At 38.1% G+C, this 21,167-nt stretch overlaps 1 protein-coding gene across 6 annotated transcripts in view; it reads right to left on the reverse strand.

Moving 5' to 3' along the window:
• Nucleotides 1-3,474: 3,474 nt before the first annotated feature.
• cacnb1 (calcium channel, voltage-dependent, beta 1 subunit) overlaps nt 3,475-21,167 on the reverse strand; it is a 44,090-nt gene continuing 26,397 nt past the window's right edge. For 2 of the 6 annotated variants that reach the window (XM_007558026.2, XM_007558030.2), the window contains 10 exons: nt 20,409-20,476; nt 18,042-18,202; nt 13,862-13,942; nt 13,716-13,774; nt 13,085-13,194; nt 10,730-10,738; nt 8,319-8,470; nt 7,637-7,732; nt 6,898-7,083; nt 3,475-4,458 (listed from right to left, as the gene is read on the reverse strand). In XM_007558026.2, the coding sequence (XP_007558088.1) occupies nt 3,916-4,458; nt 6,898-7,083; nt 7,637-7,732; nt 8,319-8,470; nt 10,730-10,738; nt 13,085-13,194; nt 13,716-13,774; nt 13,862-13,942; nt 18,042-18,202; nt 20,409-20,476 (1,465 nt within the window). In that variant the 3' untranslated portion in view covers nt 3,475-3,915. Of the gene's footprint in view, nt 4,459-6,536; nt 7,084-7,636; nt 7,733-8,318; nt 8,471-10,729; nt 10,739-13,084; nt 13,195-13,715; nt 13,775-13,861; nt 13,943-17,678; nt 17,708-18,041; nt 18,203-20,408; nt 20,477-21,167 lie in introns of those variants that run through there. The other 4 variants (XM_007558028.2, XM_007558027.2, XM_007558029.2 and 1 more) reach the window with 4 other exon arrangements.

The raw sequence follows: 21,167 nt of genomic DNA on the forward strand, positions 1-21,167 counted from the left end.
AATCGAAGGATGTTTGCTGTACCATTTATGATGAAATTGAGTTAATATGAAAAACATGGTTGAAAATAAGCAGTGAACATTTCTTTGTAAGATTATTTTGTCATCAAGGCCTCCACAAAGTCACTTCAAGGTGCCGTAAATGGCCCCCAGGACACACTTTAGACATTCTTGCCCCAAGTATGACATAGTGCAACCAATAAAAATAACAATACTAGCAATAATAATATGTGGATTATTATCTTTTGTTAGAAAATTGTGTTTTATTTATATTTGTCCAGGTGCAAGGGAAACATTTAGCAAATAATACATTTGCTTCTCTATTTAACCCACTTTTCCAATTTTAAAGAAAATAATCTTACAGAGGAATATATCCTGCTTTTCACACAAAAAAAAGATCATTTAAAATCTAAAAGTGGGAGCTGGAACAAAAACTGCAAATTTTTTTATTAATGTTCTTTTATTACTGTATTTCCATTTCATAGTAATTCTCGGACCACAAACGTCCTCTGATTTTTAATCAAGATTAATTTAATGCTCCCATTTGGTAAACTGGGCTAAATAAAGCAAAAATATTTTTCAAAGCATGAACAACCAATATCCCAATCTTCTTGCTAAGAATATGCACAAAGAATCCAGGCAAAAAACAACAGAAAACAATCGGAATAGGATGTTGTTCAAATTTACATTTCAGGTGTATAATGATTTCCAGTTCCCTTTTCTACAGAAATCATACTTCTGTGTTTTATTAAAAAATTGTTTTTTTGCTTATAGTTTTCCAGGTGAAAGGGAATTATTTTGCAAAAAATTAAAAAATACTGCATTTTTATTAAACATAGAAAGAAATATCTACATTTTGTAGACCTCGGTTACTTTCAGGTGGGGGAAAGTTGGATCTAAAAGCTGCAGGACACAAAACCTCGAAACCTGGATTTGAAGACTTGTACATAAAATCTGAATAAAACACAGTGGAGTTTGTTGTTGGAATGTGGTAAAAAAAACAACAAACAACAACAAAGAAATACTTGCAATAAAAGTATATAAAGGAAAAAATTAACACCACAAAGATCTTGTGATGTGTACTGTTTGCATTTCTGCTGTTCGGCTGCTGCGACTCACTGATGTAAGGCTAATGTTTGAACGTAAACCACAACTCTGCAATTTCCGTTCATGCAATGTCATCTGGCAGCAGATGTAAAGAACACTGCACACGAATAAAAATACCACATCCTGCATATTCTCACTCTGAATGTGCTTCTTATCTAAGTCCTGCCTGACGCCTAGTTTAGTTGTTTTGGTTAATGTCTCCCTTAAAAAGAAATGTGGAAATGATGATATCTGTATCTAGCAAAGCTCCATGACATATATGAGATTTAAGATCAGTTTGTTTTCCTTTCCCGCTTTAGCTTTTAGCTAACACACAGATAATACTACAAAATATGTTAAGAAACACTGAATTTAATTTTTTTTCTCATTTTATTCACAAATTATTACATTTATTTAGCATAAATGCAGCCCCATATCTTCTGATTTTATATTTATCAAGTAATATAATTTGACTTTTTTAATCTGATGTTGATGTCATATTATTACCAGACAAAATTTTCTATTACAATCTCTTCTTTTGATATGAAAATATGTATCATTTCTATTTTTTATTTAATCTCCACAGTTTGGGTTTTTTGCAGTTAAATCTGGCTAGTCAGATGAGCATAACAATTAAAGTTATCCTAAATATTTCCACTTTGGATCAATAAAGGCTATTTTTTTTATCTTCTGTAAGTTATTTTAAATTGTATTTTATCAATGACTGAAAAGCAGATTACATGTATTAAAAAATGTATTGCATTTCTTTTCTTATCTTTTATGTAACTTTCTGACGCCCTGTTAGCGCCCCCTTGCGGCCCCCAATTTGAAAAGCAATGGACTAAGAGACGGTGACATTTTTAAATTAAATTTTTAATTAAAATACGAATTTATCCACAGATTAAAAATGAAAGGCAGAAAAAGCAAAATGTAGCTACAATCAGGCACCAATGATACATGTTATCTTATCATTTTAACAATTGCGATAACGCAACAATAACATTATTTACTGATCATTAATATTTATTTATTCAACCGAAGACAGAGGCGGGCTAAAGCAGCCCACCGAAGACATTCATGGATTCTCAATTATAGATAACTCAGTAAAGACCAAAGTTTATCCTATCCCCCGCCCTCCCCACATCATGATACTCCTCCTACTACCTCACAGAAGCTGAAGATTAAAAAAAAAACAAAACAGCAAATTGTTCACAGGGAGAAAATAAATCAACACTAATTCAGACAGAAATCAGGAGTAAGAAGGGAGTGGTGTTTAATGTCAGACAAGCTCGCAATTTAAGTGGAAGCTGGGAGTGATTAACCTCACACACAAAAACACTTTTGATGTGAGCAATAGCCCTGAAATGCAGTCGGTGAGGCTGGTGCGAACTAAACGAGATAATTGGGCTACGCTGCAGATTAGCCAGGAGACACACACACACACACACACACACACACACACACACACAGACAAAGACACGGTATGAAAACGAGTGTAACAAGAGTTAAGACATCCCACCCGCTGGTGGACATGGCTTGGCAAGACATTCCGGCACTTGTGATTGTAGGTTTCTTGAAATAAAGGTGTTTTGGGGTGAAAGCGACTAAGGCAGGAGACTTCATTCTCACAACTATAAGTGTTGTTGCGCCGCAGGTGAATACTGAAAGCTGAACCAGCTCAGGGAAGAAGAAGAAGAAGAAGAAGTAAACATCTTTGTTGTGATCTAGCTGTCATGAGTGTGGCGACGATTTAAATTGGATTAAAATATGGCAACTCCTCTATCAGCGTTTTAAGGTCTGAGTGATAAGAGAGAGGCGGTGAAAGACTCACGACTTCTGGATCCCCAGGACAGAAGGAAATCCCGGAAGTGAAAAGCTGCGAGTCCGAAAACTGTAGAGAAACCCTGACAGTATACATATGGGAACATTAGTTGCGTTTCCATTAACCACAAAATTGCGCAAAATGAAATTACGAAAATAAACACGTCAATTTCGAAAAAAACAAACAAAAAAAAAAACTAACGTTTTCCGATGAAAAGTTTTGGCGCTATCGAATTTCGCGTCACACGAGTCACGTGACGAACAACCGGATGTTACTACTGGAGAAAACGTCGAAGAAGACGACAGGAAGTGGTAGGAGGACGATGTTTTTTGTGCATCGGCACACTTCATTAAAAAATTATATGTCATTCAAGTGTTGAATCTCTGCTGCATATGTAGTTGGGTTTGTCGCTCCAACGCCTAAATAAGACTCCTACCTCTCCTTTGTCATGGTTTTTTTTTATGACTTATCGCTTGAATGAGCTTATTCACGTGATTTTAATTTCATTTTTTATTAAACAGAAATGCTGCAAATGCGAAATTGTGTTTTTTTTCTCGACATTAGCAGAATATAGACAAAGATTTGCGCACATTTGTAATGGAAACGCGGCTAGTGACATTAGACCCTGTTTGAGACTGCAGAGGACAGACATGACAGACCACGGTCCTACCAGCCTTCACACTCTACAACTGAAGGAGAGATCGGGTCAGACAGATCACTTGTGCTGTCAGCATAGAAACCCATGATATTCATGCAGTATTGATAAAAGAAATCAAACAAAAGAAAAACAAAACGGATCTATACTTTTTCTTCTAAACATAAATCAGTGGATTTGCAAGAAGTTGATGAGAATGGCATCTGGCAGGTGACATATATCTTTACATTTTACTGGGATGTAAACACATTTTGTAAGCCTGACGGGTGTGGCCCCAAACCCACACTTCAGTTCCTTTACCACCAGAATCCTCCCCTCTCCCTCAGTCCTCAGTATGCATCTTCCTAGCAAACACTCAGCGGATGTAAACATCCTTCCCCCAGTCGTCCTGGTTCTTGTTGCGGCTCATGTTGGACCCTGTGTCCACGGGGTCCTGGCAGTAACGCTCCCTCAGCTTGGCCCGTCCATGCGGCTGCGTCTGGCTCGGCATCGAAGGGTGGTTGAGGTTTTCCTGATCCGGCTCGGCTCCTTCATCTTCCCAGGAGGCCTGTCGACCGTGATGCTGCGCCAGGTGAAGGCGGCTGCCTCCACCACCTCGGTACGGGTCGGGCTCTTCGTAAGGGTCAGTCTCAATGTCCATGCAGGAGTCACCGGCCTCAGTGTAGGCTGAGTCTCGGCTGCCCTGGGTCTCCGAGTCGAAGGTGTCTTGCCGGGAAAGGCCTCTGCCACTGCCCCCTCGTAGCTGGCCGCGGGATGAGCGCAGGTAAGCCTGCTGCTGGTGCTGCTGCTGCTGAGGCTTCCCACCCAAGTCTGTCTCGTAGTCATGCAGGGTGCTGCTCCCACCGCACTCTGTGAGACCCCCTTTGCGCTTCTGCTCACCGTGAACCAGGTACGGACCCTGCAGCCAGTCACACCCATGCAACCAAAAGAGGACATGCAGATGCACAAACAGCAAACCAAACTGTGAGTAGAGAGCCAGCAGGGTTAGCAACACCAGCATACAAACAAAATCCTTTGTTTAGTGTCCTCACACATTTTACATTGACCTTGCAAAAATATGAAAAGGGAACATATTAAGCAAAATTGCTTCTTCAAACAGCCCAAGAGCTAAAAAAAAACACAAACACATTTTTTGGCAATAAGTTAATTTTTGTTGGTGTTTGGAAAAGAGAAGAGTTTTGTTGTTGACTTGACTTCCAGAAACCACTTGCTACATTCTTGTTGGCTGTGCTGGAGACTCTACTTCTCCTTTTCAAAGACGAATAATTGAGCATCTTTTTGCAGCAGCTAATTTAGATTTAAAGTGATAAAAGGCCCTAAAACAGCTTAATCTGAAAGAAGCTCAAAATAGACAGAAGTGAGCAGATTAAAATCTCAAAAATCTAAAAAACAAAGTGCAAAAAATGTAATGATATGTCTAATATAGCCTGTAGTTCTGGACTATCCAGTTTATGGAAGCATAACAGGATAGTTGATGTTTTTATTAACATTTTGTCACTTTACAACCAAAACTTCAATGTATTTTATTGGAATTTAAAGTGACAAACCAACATAAAGTAGCCCATCTTTTCAAAGTAGAAGAAATATCATATTTCTCTTCCAGTTTTCATTACATTGTGATGCCATGTTGCTGAATAAACCCTCTACCACACTTTTCAGATTTTTAGATGCTTAAAAAGTTTCCACTCTTGCTTTACTTTACCTCAACATTGAGCTTTGTGGCAAAGTGACAAATACAAATCGAAGCTGTATGAATACTTTTGCAAGGCACTGTTAGTTTGAAGTGCAATCATGTTTAAGTTTACTCTGTTGCACATGTTAATTTTGTCAATTAAAGTCATGAAACGTACCTTTTAAACAATAGGAACAGAATATACCAATGCAACAGTGCCACCTGCTGGCTGATTGATGTCATAGCAAAACACCCACCAACAACCTTACTGATCTTATCCAGGCCAATTCTGCATCATCTTTAAGTTCAATCTGATTTATGTAAATAAAATATCTACTTGTAGCTTTTCTGACCTTTTCTCTCTTGTAAATATATATTTTTATGTTCTATAGCAGAGATCTGCAAGGTGTTACATCATCATGCAGTAGCCAGGCTCTCACTCAGGCTGCAGGTTATTACGGTTAATGAGTAACCAGCAGTGATTGAAAGGAAGCAAGAAAACCGATTACACATATGGCAGATCAATTGGACTGGCCAGAGCGTTAGAGACGGCCTCCACCAAACCGAGCCCTTTCTATTTGAAGAGGCGGATATGACTTGCTGTTTTCAGGACCGGTACCATGGCAACACGGAGGAGGAGGAGGACAGCAAAGTGGATTCTCCTCACAGAGCAGGAGAAACGAAGCCATGGAGCTAACGGGGGGGCAAGGCTAGGGCAGCAGATATTATTTTACAATGGATGGGGCCTTGAGGGCAGAGGGATCTGGACCGGTCTCTTCTTTCACAGCTTTGAGGAGACAGCATTTTACTTCTAGGTGTTCTTAAAGGGGCAGTATTATGTAAATCAACGTTTTTCAGCTCTACATCATGTTATAATGTCATTTCCTCATCAAAGTGTTGCCTTGATTCGTTTATGCATGTTTGAGAAATCCTTTAGTCTCCGTGGCAACCATTCAGCTGTGCAAAATGCCTGGGTGGACCTAGCTCCGCCTTCAAGGCAGCTCTGTTTTCGGGTTTCCAAGCTTCTATTTCACAGAACAGCTCCACTCAAATCCTTCAGACTAGCCAGCAGGAATTAGCCACTGCTGCGGTCATTATTCGAGCTGCTTCTCAAGGATACAAACTGATACAAACTTTGTTATGGGGTTAGTAGAGGAGCGACGTTGTGATGACTTCCTGAAGGCGGAGTTTTAGAAAGAGCAGGAGTTTTTAAAGAGACAGAAGCCCAATTTCCAGGAATTAAATTGCAAAGTCAAATTTTGTTCAAGTCATATTTGATATATATATTATTTTAACACAACAAACAGTAACATAGTTACTTAGCTGTGCTATAAAATGATGTTATATTCCTGGAAAATACATAATACTGCCTCTTTAAATTTGCTGTTTATATGTGAGAAATTTGCTCCATACTCCAACACTTGTACTTCGCTGCTGTCCTGTGTTTTATGTACAGAATGAACAGGGTTTTATGGCACTCTTCCTTCACGTTTACAGCGCTCAGGCGGGATTTGGGTCAAGTCACTGGAGTGCGCCCCTCCACAACCCGCTCCTTGCTGCTGGACTTCAGACAGCATGCTCCTCCTCTTTCCCCTCGACGGCCACTGCACCGTCCATACCAGGCCACAGATCCATATTTCTGCGCAGAGAGGTGAGCACCTGTACCTGCAGGTTGGAGACAGGCTCAGGGGAGGCAGCTAGGGCCGCCGTGGCCATGGTGCGGTTCAGGAGAGGGTTGGGAGGGTTGCTGCTCGGCGGGTGTGTCGCCTTCCAGTAGGCCTCCAGGTAGTCTGCAAGGTGTTCACATGCGTCCTCCAGCTGGTTCTCATCCAGGATGATGTCAAACAGCTCCTATGAAAAGTTGTTAATTTTAAAGAGTCAAAATCTAGTGGGACCATCACATATTTACAGTTTACACCCACTGCAATCTGCAGAGGGTCAAATTATACACACAGGTAGCACTCACAATACTAGTTACCAGTGGTGGGCAGATAAAAGTTTTGTTTTGACGCTTTAGTGCTGTTGCTAACTTTAGAAAAGGGCTATGCTATCTTTCTTTAAAGCTGCAGTACGTATTTTTTTAAAATATGCTTTTTACATGTTTGTTAAAATTATCATTATGTTGCAAAAAACATATTTTCTTTTCCCAGAAAAATGTTTTTCAGGAAGAAAAACATGTTTTGTAAAGCTACATACTGCACCTTTAAGGCTGGAGTATGCAACTTTTGTTAAAAAACAAAACAAAATGCTTTTTACATATTTTAGTTAAAATTATCATTATATTGTAAAAAAAAATGTTTTCTCTTTTTTTTCCCACCCAAAAATATGTTTTTCAGATACAGATGTACTAAACTAAGATATATGTTAGTAACATGAGAAAGGAGGAACACGAAGCAGAACTCACAGGTGGACATTGAGCTAGCTTGTCAGCTGCCACCATCTGCACATTCAGATGTTTGGCCTGGGATTTCCCTCTGGATTTAATGAGCCTCTGGAGAACCTGCAGGGAATTGATAACATAGTTGAATGACAAAACAACTGCTACTTGCTCAAGTTAGGTATCATGCATCAAAATTATAATAATGTAGCCTAGCTAACAGGAAAGTCAAATGTGCAGCCAGACGTCCCTATTTTATCCAAATGTAAAAATGGTCTTAAAGGTGACTTATTGTGCTTCTTGGAACAGATTAGGGAAGGCACACAGCCTAAACAAAACATGCCCAGTACATTCTTAAATAATGAGATTTTAGTCTGGTCAGGCCTGATTATGTTGAGCTCCTTTGAAAAGCAGAACTGGAGCCACCTGCACAACCAACAAGAATGCAGCAGTGGTTTCTAAATGGTAAGTTAGCAACAAAACATTTGTCTTTTCTAGCAGCCATTGGTTTTACTGCATACAGCAGTAAAACCAGCTCATTAAATGTGCTGGAGCTTCAGTTGGGTTGCTGGGTAACTTGAGTGAGCTTGACTAGGGTTGCTAGGTAATGACATTACTGCAAGTAAGACACTTGTTGCTCATAAGCACTCCACGTGATCGCTCTAATGAAAACTTAACATGAAATATTGTAAATAACATCTGCTCTTACCTTGGGTGAGGCTATTTTGATATAAACAATAATGGGAGCCAAGGAGGTCTTGGCCAGCTGAGAGGGGTGGTTGATGGTGTCTGCATCCAAAGCAACAAGCTGGAGGGTTCGGGCCAACTCAAAGATACGTTCAATCTCACTCTGCACTTCAGCTGAAAGCCCAGGAAGCAAAAAAAAACAAAACAAAACAAACAAACAAAAAAAACAACAAACAACAAAAACAAAACAAAACAAAAAAATGCATAAATATGACATATTTTGTTTCTTTGAATAGAAGCATCTCTCCATAACAAGACAGAGTTTCTCTAACTTGTGCACAAGTACATAACTGCGATGTTAGTAACTACTCATGCATGTTAAATTATTTGTAAAAAAAAACAACAAAAAAAAGAAAAAAAAAAAAAAACAAGCTTCCAGGCATGTAAATCGGTTTGGACCACAGTAAAAGTTCCATTTATGCCAAGCTAAATGGAGCGCTGCAGCATCCTCATTCATTTGCCCCCTTCAGATATTTTGAGTTTTTGTATGTTGTTTTGATCATTACTGATTCAAGGCTGCCATAGAAGGAGGCGCTTAGAAATGAGGTGCCTGTGGTGCTTTGAGGAGCTTGCAGTAAGGCCACAATTTGTCACTAAAACAGAAACATGAAGAGAGAAATAAAAGCATGAAACATCAGATTTTGTTAGGACGTTTCCTACCATGTGGACCATTCAAGTCTGTGCACGACGGTTGTATTGTTCCTCAGAGTGCATTTAGTTCGCTTTAATTGAAGTCTAGTTTGTTTGCCTACAAAGTCTGAACTCTGATGCATACCAAAAAAAAAAAAGAAAGCAAACTTTGATTCACCTAAAAACCTGCATCTTGGTTTGTTGCGGTCCAAATGCATATGTGAATGCCAAGTGGCCCAGAGACCGCTCCAAAGGCAGGAAGTGAACTACACTGCAGGGCATTCTGGGTAAATACAACCAAAACAAACGCGTCAATCTGCCACTAGCAGGAGAAATGGCTTGTTGTCTTTTGCCAGAAACAGAAAGGAAATCCTACAATTGCTAAAATCTGAAGCTACTCCATTTTTGTTTGCAGGTAGCGCAGAGGTGTCAAACTCATTTTCATTCTGGGCCATATCAAAAATCTGAATGTTTTTAAAGGGCCAGTGGTACCAGAATATATTAATAAAACTGTTAAAATCTTAATATTTGTGTTTTATTTGTAATCAAAATCACAGTCAGAAATATTTGCAAGAAATGTTGACAATATTTGTGCTAATGTATGATGTGAAATGTGACTTTTTATTACTCGCAGTGCCAATCACAGACTATAACTTGACATTAACTTCATATCAAGTAACGCTGAGACAGCAGTCATTTAAACTCAATATTTTTGATGAATTTGAAGAAGGAATGTGGGGATCTGATGATTTTGTGTGAATTTTGTGGATTTGTGAAAGACTGGAGGGACTTACTGGTGTATTTTGGAGTCTCTCGGACCACATAAAAAGCTACAGCGGGCCAGATTTGGCCCCTGGGTCTTGAGTTTGACGCATAGTGTCTTCTTCAGAGGTTTTTGTGTCGTTTTATTGAGTAGTTTTTGGTGCAGCGCCACCACAGACGAGAGGGGAAATAGTTTTTTTCAAATGGTTTGGTTCTTTTGACAGTGCAGTGAGAAGGCAAACCGCACCTGCTAAAAATGTAGCAAATGTTGCAATTTTGGCCCCCAAAGAAACTGAGTCTATCGGGTGTGAAAACACCCTTGCAGAACTTAGAACTGCTTCCAAAATGGCCTGTTGAAGGGGGGGAGATTAAAAACCGAAAACCTGAATAAACTCCTCTCCTGCTTGGTCGGAAGTCAGGGTGCTGGAAACCTAGTGGCAGCGGGAGATAACAAAGAGGCAAAGCGATGCCGCGCGCACACATTACAGTGGCTGAGCGATGGAGAACTACAGCTGGAGGCCAAACAGGGTCTCTGCATGTTGATAAGAAGTCTGAACTCCAGCTCGTATAGAGAAAGATCAAGCAAAGCTTTCATTAACTTCAACAAAGACTGTGATTTCATACGTTTGGCTGCTGAGATAAACCTACTCCCTCACCAGGAGTTAATAAAGGAAGATCCAGTGGTGTGATTGCAGACATATAAAATAGTGGTAGAATTATGGGTCAAAACCTAAGGTTAGGTGTGCCTTTTTATAGCTTCCCTCTGCTTCTGCTGGTCTCCTCCTGCTTGGGTTTTGTAATTCTTTCCCTGACTACAGGCTGTCACAAAAAAGTATGAGGAACAGAGAAACTGACAGGCAAGCAGACAGACAGACAGACAGGCGAAGATGAATATAAGCATATTATGAATATAGTTAGGAGGAAAAAAAAAGGCAGAGGGAGAGAGGCGTCATTGTTTTGTTGTGAGGGGAGCATACGTACCCAGTACGTCTGAATCAAAAAGACAGAGGAGGAGGAGGAGGATGATGGGTGGTGGGAGAGGAGGATGGGCGAAGGGCAGAAAAGACAGGATGAAAAGAGAGAGGATGCTGGATCAGACTCAGTCAGAGCTGGAATAAAAGCTTATAGGTCTTTTGATGACAAACAGTGATGCCTGAAGTCCATGCTCTGCTCATTTCTACCGTCTAACTGCATCTACAAACAGGAAGTTCTGGTCTGTGTCACATCAAACAGGAAGGAAAAACATTCCTGGAATTTTTTTTTTGCTTTTTTCGCTCACCTTGATGTTGGGTGATGAGAATCTTTACAGAAGTACCAAAGAGCATTTCCCACTAGTTTCTTACCCTACGCATCTCAAGGAATTTCTATTTTCAAGCGTCTCTCATCCCAGAGTATTCCTAAAGTGTTAATTTTATTTATATTTATCTTTTTTGTGTAAAAAAATTCAATTCAAATTAAATTGTGACAACAGACTCACTCATCAGGCTTTTACTATTTTTGTACACACATTAGATTTTAATCAAATTTGTTTGAAAACATAAATAAATGCAACCAAAACTGGGTGTAAAAAATAAAATTAAAGCTTTGAAAATGTACAAATTTAACAATTATCTCCATTTATGCATCCCTGATAATACACTCCTCTTTTCCTCTATTTCTTGTGTAAAAATATTAACAATGAATTCAGTTATCATCGTTTAAAGGTTTATTAAATTAGTGTTTTCATAAATGACTGCTACAACAAACTAAGCTGTTGCTATTTTCTGATGACTACATAGTTATAGCAATCATCATTATTACTTAGGTTTTAGATTATTTTGATTAACTCTGATAACCGACCACTTTATTAAATACCTCTAATTTTATTGAATTGCTCGTTAACACAAATTAAGACTCAGCCAATCACACGGCAGCAACTCCAATCATGTCTACGATACAAATGAGGATTATAGGTGAATGGATCTAAATCATCTTTTTAGCAAATGTTGATCTCTCTCAGTAACCATAGATCCGGTGAAATTCAGCAGAAAGCTTTGCACAGCATTGCACCACTCTTCTGTAGGCTGATCAGATATGCCAGTCTGCAACAGCGGCATGCAAACAGATGCAGAAGCCATGAAGTCTGACTGCTGAATTAAAGCTACCCTGCCGTCCTAACAGCGACATCCCAGCGTATATTTCCAATAAAAACTGGAAACCAGACTGGAATTTTGTTCAAACACGCTGAAGAGAATCCAGCGTGCAGCTGACACAACACAGTGGCATAAAAAAATAAAAAATATTTAGAACAATTAGCTGCCTATGTTTGTGCAACAGCTGCATGGTACTATCATGTCAATTTAGACCGAAATCTCTGAGAAATGCCTCTAATGCCTTTTTGAATCTATGCCATGACGAATTAAAGCAAGGTCCAAGCAAGGTGTACCTAATAAAATGGCCGGACAGAATATATGTTTCACTTCCTCATAGTTAAAGGAAATCTCTCATATGAAATACTTCTGCTAACTATTAAGACAGCCAAGTCAAAATTAAAATGTTTTACCTCAGAATTATGAAATGCAGCCAGCTCAAAATTATTCATACCCCTGGCAGATTTAAAGAGTTTGATTACTGCAGTACCAAAAAATGGAGGAGAGCAAATAATTTTCAACCTAGCATTTTTTAACAACATTGAAAAAAACAAACAAACAAAAAAAAAACCATAATCTGTTTTACATTTTGGTTGAAACAAGACAATCTGTGACATGTATGAAAAACCACCTTTTCTGCATTAATAAATTACAATCATATGATAAAATCTTACTAATGCATGTAAGATATTGACTCCTTATACTCATTTAAGAGAACCCACACTTCAGAAATCCTGAACAATCCCTTCAATGTTCACAGTTTTCAACTAATAAGCCGTGTTCAGACATGATCAAAGTAAAACTGGATGATTTTAAATGATTTGTGGACAGAAACAACAAATTAAATCTGTTGATATTTTAAATTTTAACAAGCCCACCATCTGAAAAGTAAAAAAAAAAAAAAAATGCACCAATACGTTTTTACTTAAAGGTAATTTGGGTTTAATTTCAAATCAAAGAGAGAGTCCTTATCCTTTCTTAAAGAAAAAATGTTCTATATAATTACCAAATAATGTTAAGTCTCTCTGTTAGTGTAAATAAAAACGCAGATGTAAACACAGATAGTGAAAAATGTGGAGCAACTAAACACAATGGATATAAATATTCTGATATTTACTTTATGTTGCATAATTTCACCGTGAGATAGAAATCCTACATTTTCCGAATAGTTCTTTCCTTCTGTAATATAAAAAAAAGGCCGTCTTACCCAGACTGGAGCGGGTACTGGAGCGCTCGATGATGGTGTGTTTACTGGGGTTGTTGAGGACTGAGCGTTTGGCCAGAGAGATGTCTGCTGTCACACGTGTAATGGATATCCTAAAAATAAAAAAACAACAACAATACATCCCGATTTTATCTGAGTAGGGCAAGTATTTGATTAATCTATCAATTATTCTCATGATTAATTTCTTAATCTGGTTTAAAAATTGACACAATCTGCTGATTTTTCATTAAACTACTTCAACTTCACTTGGGAAGTTTTGGGTAAATTATGTTGACAGGCAATATAATTTATATATGTTTTCTGAATATGATGGCCTCTTTTTAAGTCCAGTTAATGGTTAATCAATTATTAAATGAGTTGATGATCATTTAAATAATTGTTTCATCTTGTTTCATCAGATGAAATTTAGGCACATTTAACAAATTATTCTGCAGGCTTGGTTACTGCTCTGAATATGTTGGGTTTTTGTGAATTCAGTTAATGATTAATCAATTACTAAATTAGTTGACAATTATTTGAATGATTCAATCATCACGATTAATCCGATTAATCGCTTCAGCCCTACATCAGATGGAGGTTTCTCAGTGTTAATAATGGGTTTTGCATGTCTTACCTGCCCTCAAACTTGTGTTTCAGAAAGTCGAAGAGCGCTTTCTGCATCATATCCGTCACCTAGGAAACAAAACACGACATGAAGAACACAGAAAAAGACTGAATTTAGGCTTAAATTAGCAGCTATTGCTTTGCTTCCTTCCTTACCTCATAGCCTTTTAGTGAGGGTCCAACGAGAATGATGGGTCTCATGGAGGGAACCACGTCGTATGGAGGAACATGCTCCATCTTACCCAGGGAAAGAAAACATCAGAATTGGACAGAACCAAAGCTAACAGAGTCACACTCACATAAATCCTTCCCCTCCTTATGTGAGAGGTCGCAGTGATGGATGGCGAGTCTCAGACGATGGAGTCCATTTGTTTTATTAAGTGTCTGAGTGTGCAGAGGGAGGGATTGATTTTTGAACTCAGAGCGCTGCCCTCTATTTCCTCGGCTCCATAATTAATGCGTCCATAATTAAACCAGACGCCAGCGTGAGTGTCAGGAGAGCTCTCGTGACCGCGCCGTGGCTCCAAACACAGACGTCAAACTTCACACTTCCCTCCTTCTGTTATAGATGGGAACAGTTGCAGCAGTCATATTACATTACTAATTGCTACTACAGTCTTGTGAAAAAATTAGGACACCCCATTAAATATTCAGCTCCTTATTAAGAAGTGTTCACATATTGATGTCTAACCTTATGTTTTATTTATCTCTGGAAAAGAAAGTTATTTAATTGCTATTAAACAACAAAAATAAGCCGTTTTTCTTATTCATTTAAAGTTACTTATTATTTTTCCTTGCATAGGTTGGGTTAAGGTTGGTCTATGGGCTATACAAAACATGTTTATTACATTTTTAACACAAAATAATTCTTAGATAATGCCTATTTTGCGCTGTTTTAGGCCTCCCAACTCAACATTTACACTCACACGTGAAAATGGCTGCAAACAGATGCAGAATTATGCAACTGTACATATTTGAAAAGTAGAAGTGGAGCCTCCTGCACAACCAAAAATAATGCAGCAGATGGTTTCTGGATGTTAAATCAACAACAAAACAATTGTTTTCTCCAGCAGCGCATACAGTGGTAAAACTAGCTCAGCAAGCACCCTGGCGTTCTGCTTGGGTTGCTAGGACACGTTCTGGGCTCGGCTCAGGTTGCTAGGTAACAGCGCAGAGCCTGTTGTTTTTCATTTAACAATCAGGAGGCTTTTTGAAGTGGCTCATTTTCAAGACTCCAAAAGATACTAACTTATTGCCAAAAAAACAGCTGAGTGTTTTTTTTAAGTGCTTGGACTATTTTTAGACGCAGAAGAGGCCCAGATGGAAGTATAAAACGTGCAAAACGTGAATTTCACATTATAAAACACAATATCTATATCTATATATCTTATGTATATCTATATATCCACACAACACCTCAATGAAATCAAGATCTGTCCTTAACTATACAGTCATAAGTGTTTCATACTTTTAATTTTGGTAAAACCAGACTTCTATCCTGTATTCTCTAATAACGATGAAGCCGGATGAAATTTATTTCCCTTCGTGGATTTTTATTCCAAGCGTGCCCACTCCTCTGTGTGCTGCTACAACACTTCAGGCATCAGAAAGCACTAGAGCGACCTGTTCAAACATTACATTACATAAACCTGAGAGCAATGGAAGATCGTTTCACCTCATTTCTATTCACCAGCCAAAAATACATGGTGTAAAAATGTCCAAATGGTTCTTGCCAATAAAGAGGGCAAAGCTGAAAACATCAGCTCCACTGGCTGATCATGAAAAAAGCAGGAACAGCACACAATTTAGAGCTGTAGCTCGACTGATAGCTTACATCATGCATGAATTAAAAAATAAATAGAATTTGGGAAGAAGGCCTACACCAATACGAGTCCAGTATAAAAGCTTCTCATTACTCTGCTTAATTAGCTTTGTGTTTTTTATTACAGTCCAGTTTCATAAATGTGTCTTTACCCAATGACACTAATCTTGAGTTTTTCACAGCAACAAACACTCAAAAAGCATAAGGTGTAACAGAAATTAATCTCACTGCCACTGTTAAGTAAAGTGGAGGATCTGTGGTGCTGTGGGCCTGTTTCTGCTGTTTGCATGCATGAATGCTGGGAGATTTTAAATAAAAATCTGATGAAACTCAAGGCAACCGGAACATAATTTGTACCCCAATTTAAGCTTTATTTGATGTAAAATACCCCCAACTGACGTATATTGTTCAGATTTTTTTTGTTATTTTAAATATTAATAATAGTAATAATAATAACAATAAAAATAATAATAAATAGAAAAACCTAAAATTATGACAGAATATTAGGGTCATGCTGAGAAAATAAAACATTAAGAATAAAGTTATAATATTACGACTTTATGCTCTAAACAATGTCTTCATTCTTGTATTATTTCGCCTTTATTCTCATACAATATATTCTAGTAATATTATGACTTTTTTGTAATACTACAACTATATTCTTGTCATCTTTTTTTTATTTTTTCTAGTTATGGCCATATATTTACAGGATGGATATTTTATACTTTGTTGTATAAAATATTTCAAGCTCTGGATTTTTAAAGCATTTTGGCTAATTAGATTTTATTTGAGACAATTCTTTTCCTATAATTCCCAGAGAAAACAAACAAACAAAAAAAAACACCACAAATCCCAGAAGAAAATCAAAAGATTCACGAAAATCTGATGAGAAAGCAGAGACTTTTAGCAGGAGAGGGTTTGAAGTGATTGTTCAAACGAAACAAAATCAACCTTTAGTTAATTTAACAATCATTGGTTCATTAAAAGCCTAAGTATAAAGAATATAGGTGTCTCTAATTTTAGCACACATGACGTAATAACGAAAAATATCTCTGTTAATCCTGCATCCACATCTTTACCAGGGGCGTCGATGACAGCAAACATAAAAGCTGCCCATTCCTCTCACAGCTAAAATAACCTCATGAAAGCTTTTGATGGGCAGAAATTACACAGAGAAGCATGACTGACTGTCACTCACATCAGGTATCATAAATGGGAATGAAAGCGTGTCAGGATGCATTACAGCTGCACTCTGATTAATGAGGCCCTGCACCTGCATCTGCACGCTGATGCCCGTGATACTGACTCAGGGGAAATGACAGAGGCGTCAACATGATTTAAAAGCCGCTCCGTTGGATTTTTTTTCCCTCTATTTTTTTTTTTTTTTTGCATCAATAATTATTTGGAAGCATAAACAGTTGAATAGCCACTGAAAGCTGCTCCATGCAGAGGATAAAGAATGACATGATTGGATGTTAGAGCAGGGGTGTCCAAACGTTTTGAGTCAAATGTATTCAAGGGCCAAGACAATAAACAAAAAAATGAAATGAAATGAAGCAAGTTAAATGGTCCGATTTTATTCATTCAATTGTTTTTTTTATTTTGGTAGGAAAAGGTTGTTGTTCGATATAGATCCATAACTTAAATCAGATTTTCTGTATCAAAAGAAAGGCACCTAGTTTTCACTTTTTTTGGCTCAATTGAACAGATTTATTCTCAAAATAAGAACAGTATTTGGGTTTATTTCAAAACATTATGCCATATTCAGCTAAGTTTAATTAACTGAATAACAAAAATGGAATTAGGTTCTACGGAAAATGATTAGGGTCACTGAAAAAATAAAATTGACTTTTTTTTTTTCTCAGAAAAGTTTATAGTCCGAATTCCTTTTATTCGGTGGTTCTGATCCTCGTGAGCAAAGTCAGCTTTTTAGTAAAAGTCTCAGTTATAATTTGTGTTGTACTTTATATTTTCCATTGTAAGAAAATTACGTAATAGATTGATCTGCATCAGCAAAAAGGGATCAAATTTCTATCCTCCCTGCACTGCGGTTGGGGGCCTCACAAATTTAACTAAAGGGCCACAAATGGCCCCCAATCCACACTTTGGACACCCCTGAGTTAGAGGTTAGTGTCAAGAACAAACACTCACCGACTTCTGTTTCTGTTTAGCCGGGCCACCTATAGCATCATTCCACACACAAGCAAAAAGAGACAAAAAAAGCACAGAAGCATGTTTAGTTAATAACAGGTTCAGATTAGAGAAACAACAGAGGAGAAGAAGTTTTATTATTAGAGTTTACACATTCCCAGCATTGAAGGAGCCTTTTAGGGCCAAACAGGGTTAGATTTGGGAGATAGAGTAGCAGCCGGGATGGTTATAGTGCGAGCAGTTAGTGAGAAACAAGGAGCAGAGGTACAGCGGTTAACTCCGGTTTCCACTTGGAGGTCAAGTTCAGGAATGTTGGAGGAGGAAGGCAACAAGACGTCCCTGTCCAGTCTTCTTTAGAGTTACCTTCTTAAAGAAGGGCAGGCGGTGGGCGTTGGCCTGGGGGGAAGTTACGCTGCCTGAGATGCCCTTGGGGGATCGAGGGTCACCCTGGGACTCAGGGGGCTCCTCGGCATCAAGGTCGAGGGGGTCAACGTCAAAGGCTGCTGTGGATGTGTCCATGGGAGCTATTGTTTGAGTGGACATTTCGGACAGAAAAGGAGGAGAAAGCAGGATGAAGAAAAGCAAAGAAGAAGGAGAAAATAACAGAGAGACACTAACTGCGTTTCCGTTAACCATAGAATAGAGCAAATTGAAATTCAGAAAATAAATGAGCTTAATGGAAACATGCCAATTTTGAAAAAACAAGTATGTTTTTTGGTAAAAGGTTTTTTGCATTCTTTTTTCAGCCATATCAAAATAGACGTAGTTTGCAAAAACAATTTTTTTTACATCACATGAGCCACATGATCAACAGCCAGATGTTACGAAGAAGACGACAAGAAATAGTAGGAGGATGATGGTCTGATTTTTTTCTCTCACAGATCGCACATTTTTAAAAAGAAAGTTGTCATTCAAATCTTTTCTGTAAAATCGCTGGCTACAATTAGCCGCGTACTTAGACAGCGCTCTTCTTTTGACTGAATTATGCATATTTATCATAATCCATGATTTTTATTCACATGTGAATAAAAATCTGCAGAATTGTGTTTTTTCTACGTTAGCGGAATGTCGACAAATATTCGCGCACATTTGTAATGGAAACGCAGCAAGTGAAAGGAGGAAAAATACATGAGAGGCATCAAGAGGGAGGCAGAAGATGACATAAGCTGTGATAGAAAAAATGACTTTAACAAAAAAAAGGAAGAAAAAGGAACACAATAGATCACCACAAAGCACGCCGCAGATGTCAGGTGTAATAGCGAGAACAGCAGAGAAGGTGAATTCAGTGTGAAAGTAGCTAAACATGAAGTGTCGATGTGAAAGAAGTGGGAAACAGGAGGAGCTGCGAAAGGAACTGAGAGAAAGTAAACTGCAGGAGAAAAGAAATCAAGCTAACGGTGGTGTCATGGTGGCGGGGGTCTTGTTTTGGGTCAACCTGGGATTTGGGGAGTTTAGCGAACTGAATGTTAAAGTGTAACATATTTATATAACATGCTGGAAACAAAGGAAACTGGAAATGTGAAATAATCCACTTGTTTAAGGTAGAGTACGGGATGCAACAACTCTCTATTTCGAACCTGAACAGATAACTTACAAAAAAAACAGACTTTATGTGATTTCATCATTTCAGGAGGGTTTAGGTGTATGCTTGCATTTGAATCCTTTCTCCTGTTTGCAATGATTATACAACATACAATTGAAATTATTTCCCAAAAGCAACTACTTTTTTACATTTTCGTTTGTACGTAACTCCATTTAAGATGAATGTTTCATGCCACTGGTAGTTTTAAATACTTGAGACCTGATCCTGCTTGGAGTGTTACCTTGGATTGTGTTTAAGTTGCATTTAATTAATCTGCAGTGAATCGAGTGCATCACTGCAAAACCACAAAATCTTACCAAGTATTTTTGGTCCAGTTTCTAGTGCAAATATTTTTGGTACACTTGAAATCAGACAAAACTAACAAACAAGTAACATTTCAGCAAGATATAAGAGCTTGTTTTAAGTCAACAATTCCTTAAATTATGTTTCTGTTCATACTTAAGCCAACCAGTTTAAATTCACTCCAATTCTGCTGAGTGAAGTAGTACACTGAAAAAAGATAAATGGCTTCAACTAGTTAGAAATGACTGAATTAATTTTATCCAAATGAATATATTACATTTTTTTAGTTATCAAGTGTATTTGAATTGGAGCTGCATTTGCTATTTATAGCATATCTAGTCAGAATGATCACAGAAGTTTGTGGATTAGATAAAATGTTTGCTTGAAGTTGCCTGTTGTATGATCATTTAAAAAAAAGATTAAAATCTCCAAATCAACATGAAATTCAGGCCGATCTTGAGAAAATGTACCGCAGTTTCAGAGGTATGAACCTCCATTTGACAAATTCAGCTAAAGTCAACAGCAATTGTTTGTGTTGATGTATTTTTGTTTCAGCTACAGAGACACACGGATGCAGACTCACACAAGCCAGACATACTTAACAGCTCTAATGAGCGTAGCTTGTTCTCGTCTCTATTTCAGTTGCATCCTGAGTGCTAATGAGTGACCTCCCAAGACCTCTTACACTTTTCTCAGGAATCCACCGAGACATGCCGTGATTCATTGTCATGCTTGAATAACTAGCCAATTATTAAAATCTTCATCTAAAGAATCAACCAGCCGTCTCATTTGATTATTCCTTGATTCAGGATTGCAAACACAGCAGGTTGTTTGTTTGATCTTACCTGTTCCTGGCGGAGTAGGCCTGCGGGTTCCTACGGCAACATCCAGACTCGAACTTCCTCCAGATTTACTGTAAAAGGAAAAGTAAGTAAAAGTAGGTGTGTTTTAAAGTTAATTATGTTTCCTGGAACAGGTTAGAATATGTTTATGGGCTATATGCACAACATGTTCAGTATGCATAAAATTATTCTTAGATAATTAAAGGTTTCAGTTTTAGGGCTTCTTATCTCTTCAAATCCAAAAAAAATGCTGCCCTACCTCAACGTTTACATTTTCAAGTGAAAATGGGTGAAAACAGATGTGTAATTATACAACTATAGATCTCTGGAAAGCATCAGTAGAGCCTTCAGAAGAGGTTTCTGTATGGTAAATCAACAATAAATAATTTGCCTTTTCCAGCAAGTTTAACACCAGCTGGCCAAATGGCATGGAACTCAGCTTGGGTTGCTAGGTGACGGGCTGGGCTGGGCTGGGGTTGCTAGGTAATGGGCTGGGGTTGCTAGGTGATGGGCTGCACTGTAAAAAAAAACGGCCTCATTTTACGGTAAAAAACTGGCAGCTGAGTTGCCAGAAGTTTACCGTCTTTATACGGTAAAATTCTGGCAACCAAAACTGCCAGTTTTTTACCGTATTTCTAAAATACGGTAAAATTCTGGCAACCAAAGCTGCCAGTTTTTTACCGTATTTCTAAAATACGGTAAAATTCTGGCAACCAAAGCTGCCAGTTTTTTACCGTATTTCTAAAATACGGTAAAATTCTG

Source organism: Poecilia formosa, unplaced genomic scaffold (assembly GCF_000485575.1).
Source record: "Poecilia formosa unplaced genomic scaffold, Poecilia_formosa-5.1.2 Scaffold94, whole genome shotgun sequence".
In the NCBI taxonomy this organism is placed as follows: Eukaryota; Metazoa; Chordata; class Actinopteri; order Cyprinodontiformes; family Poeciliidae; genus Poecilia; species Poecilia formosa.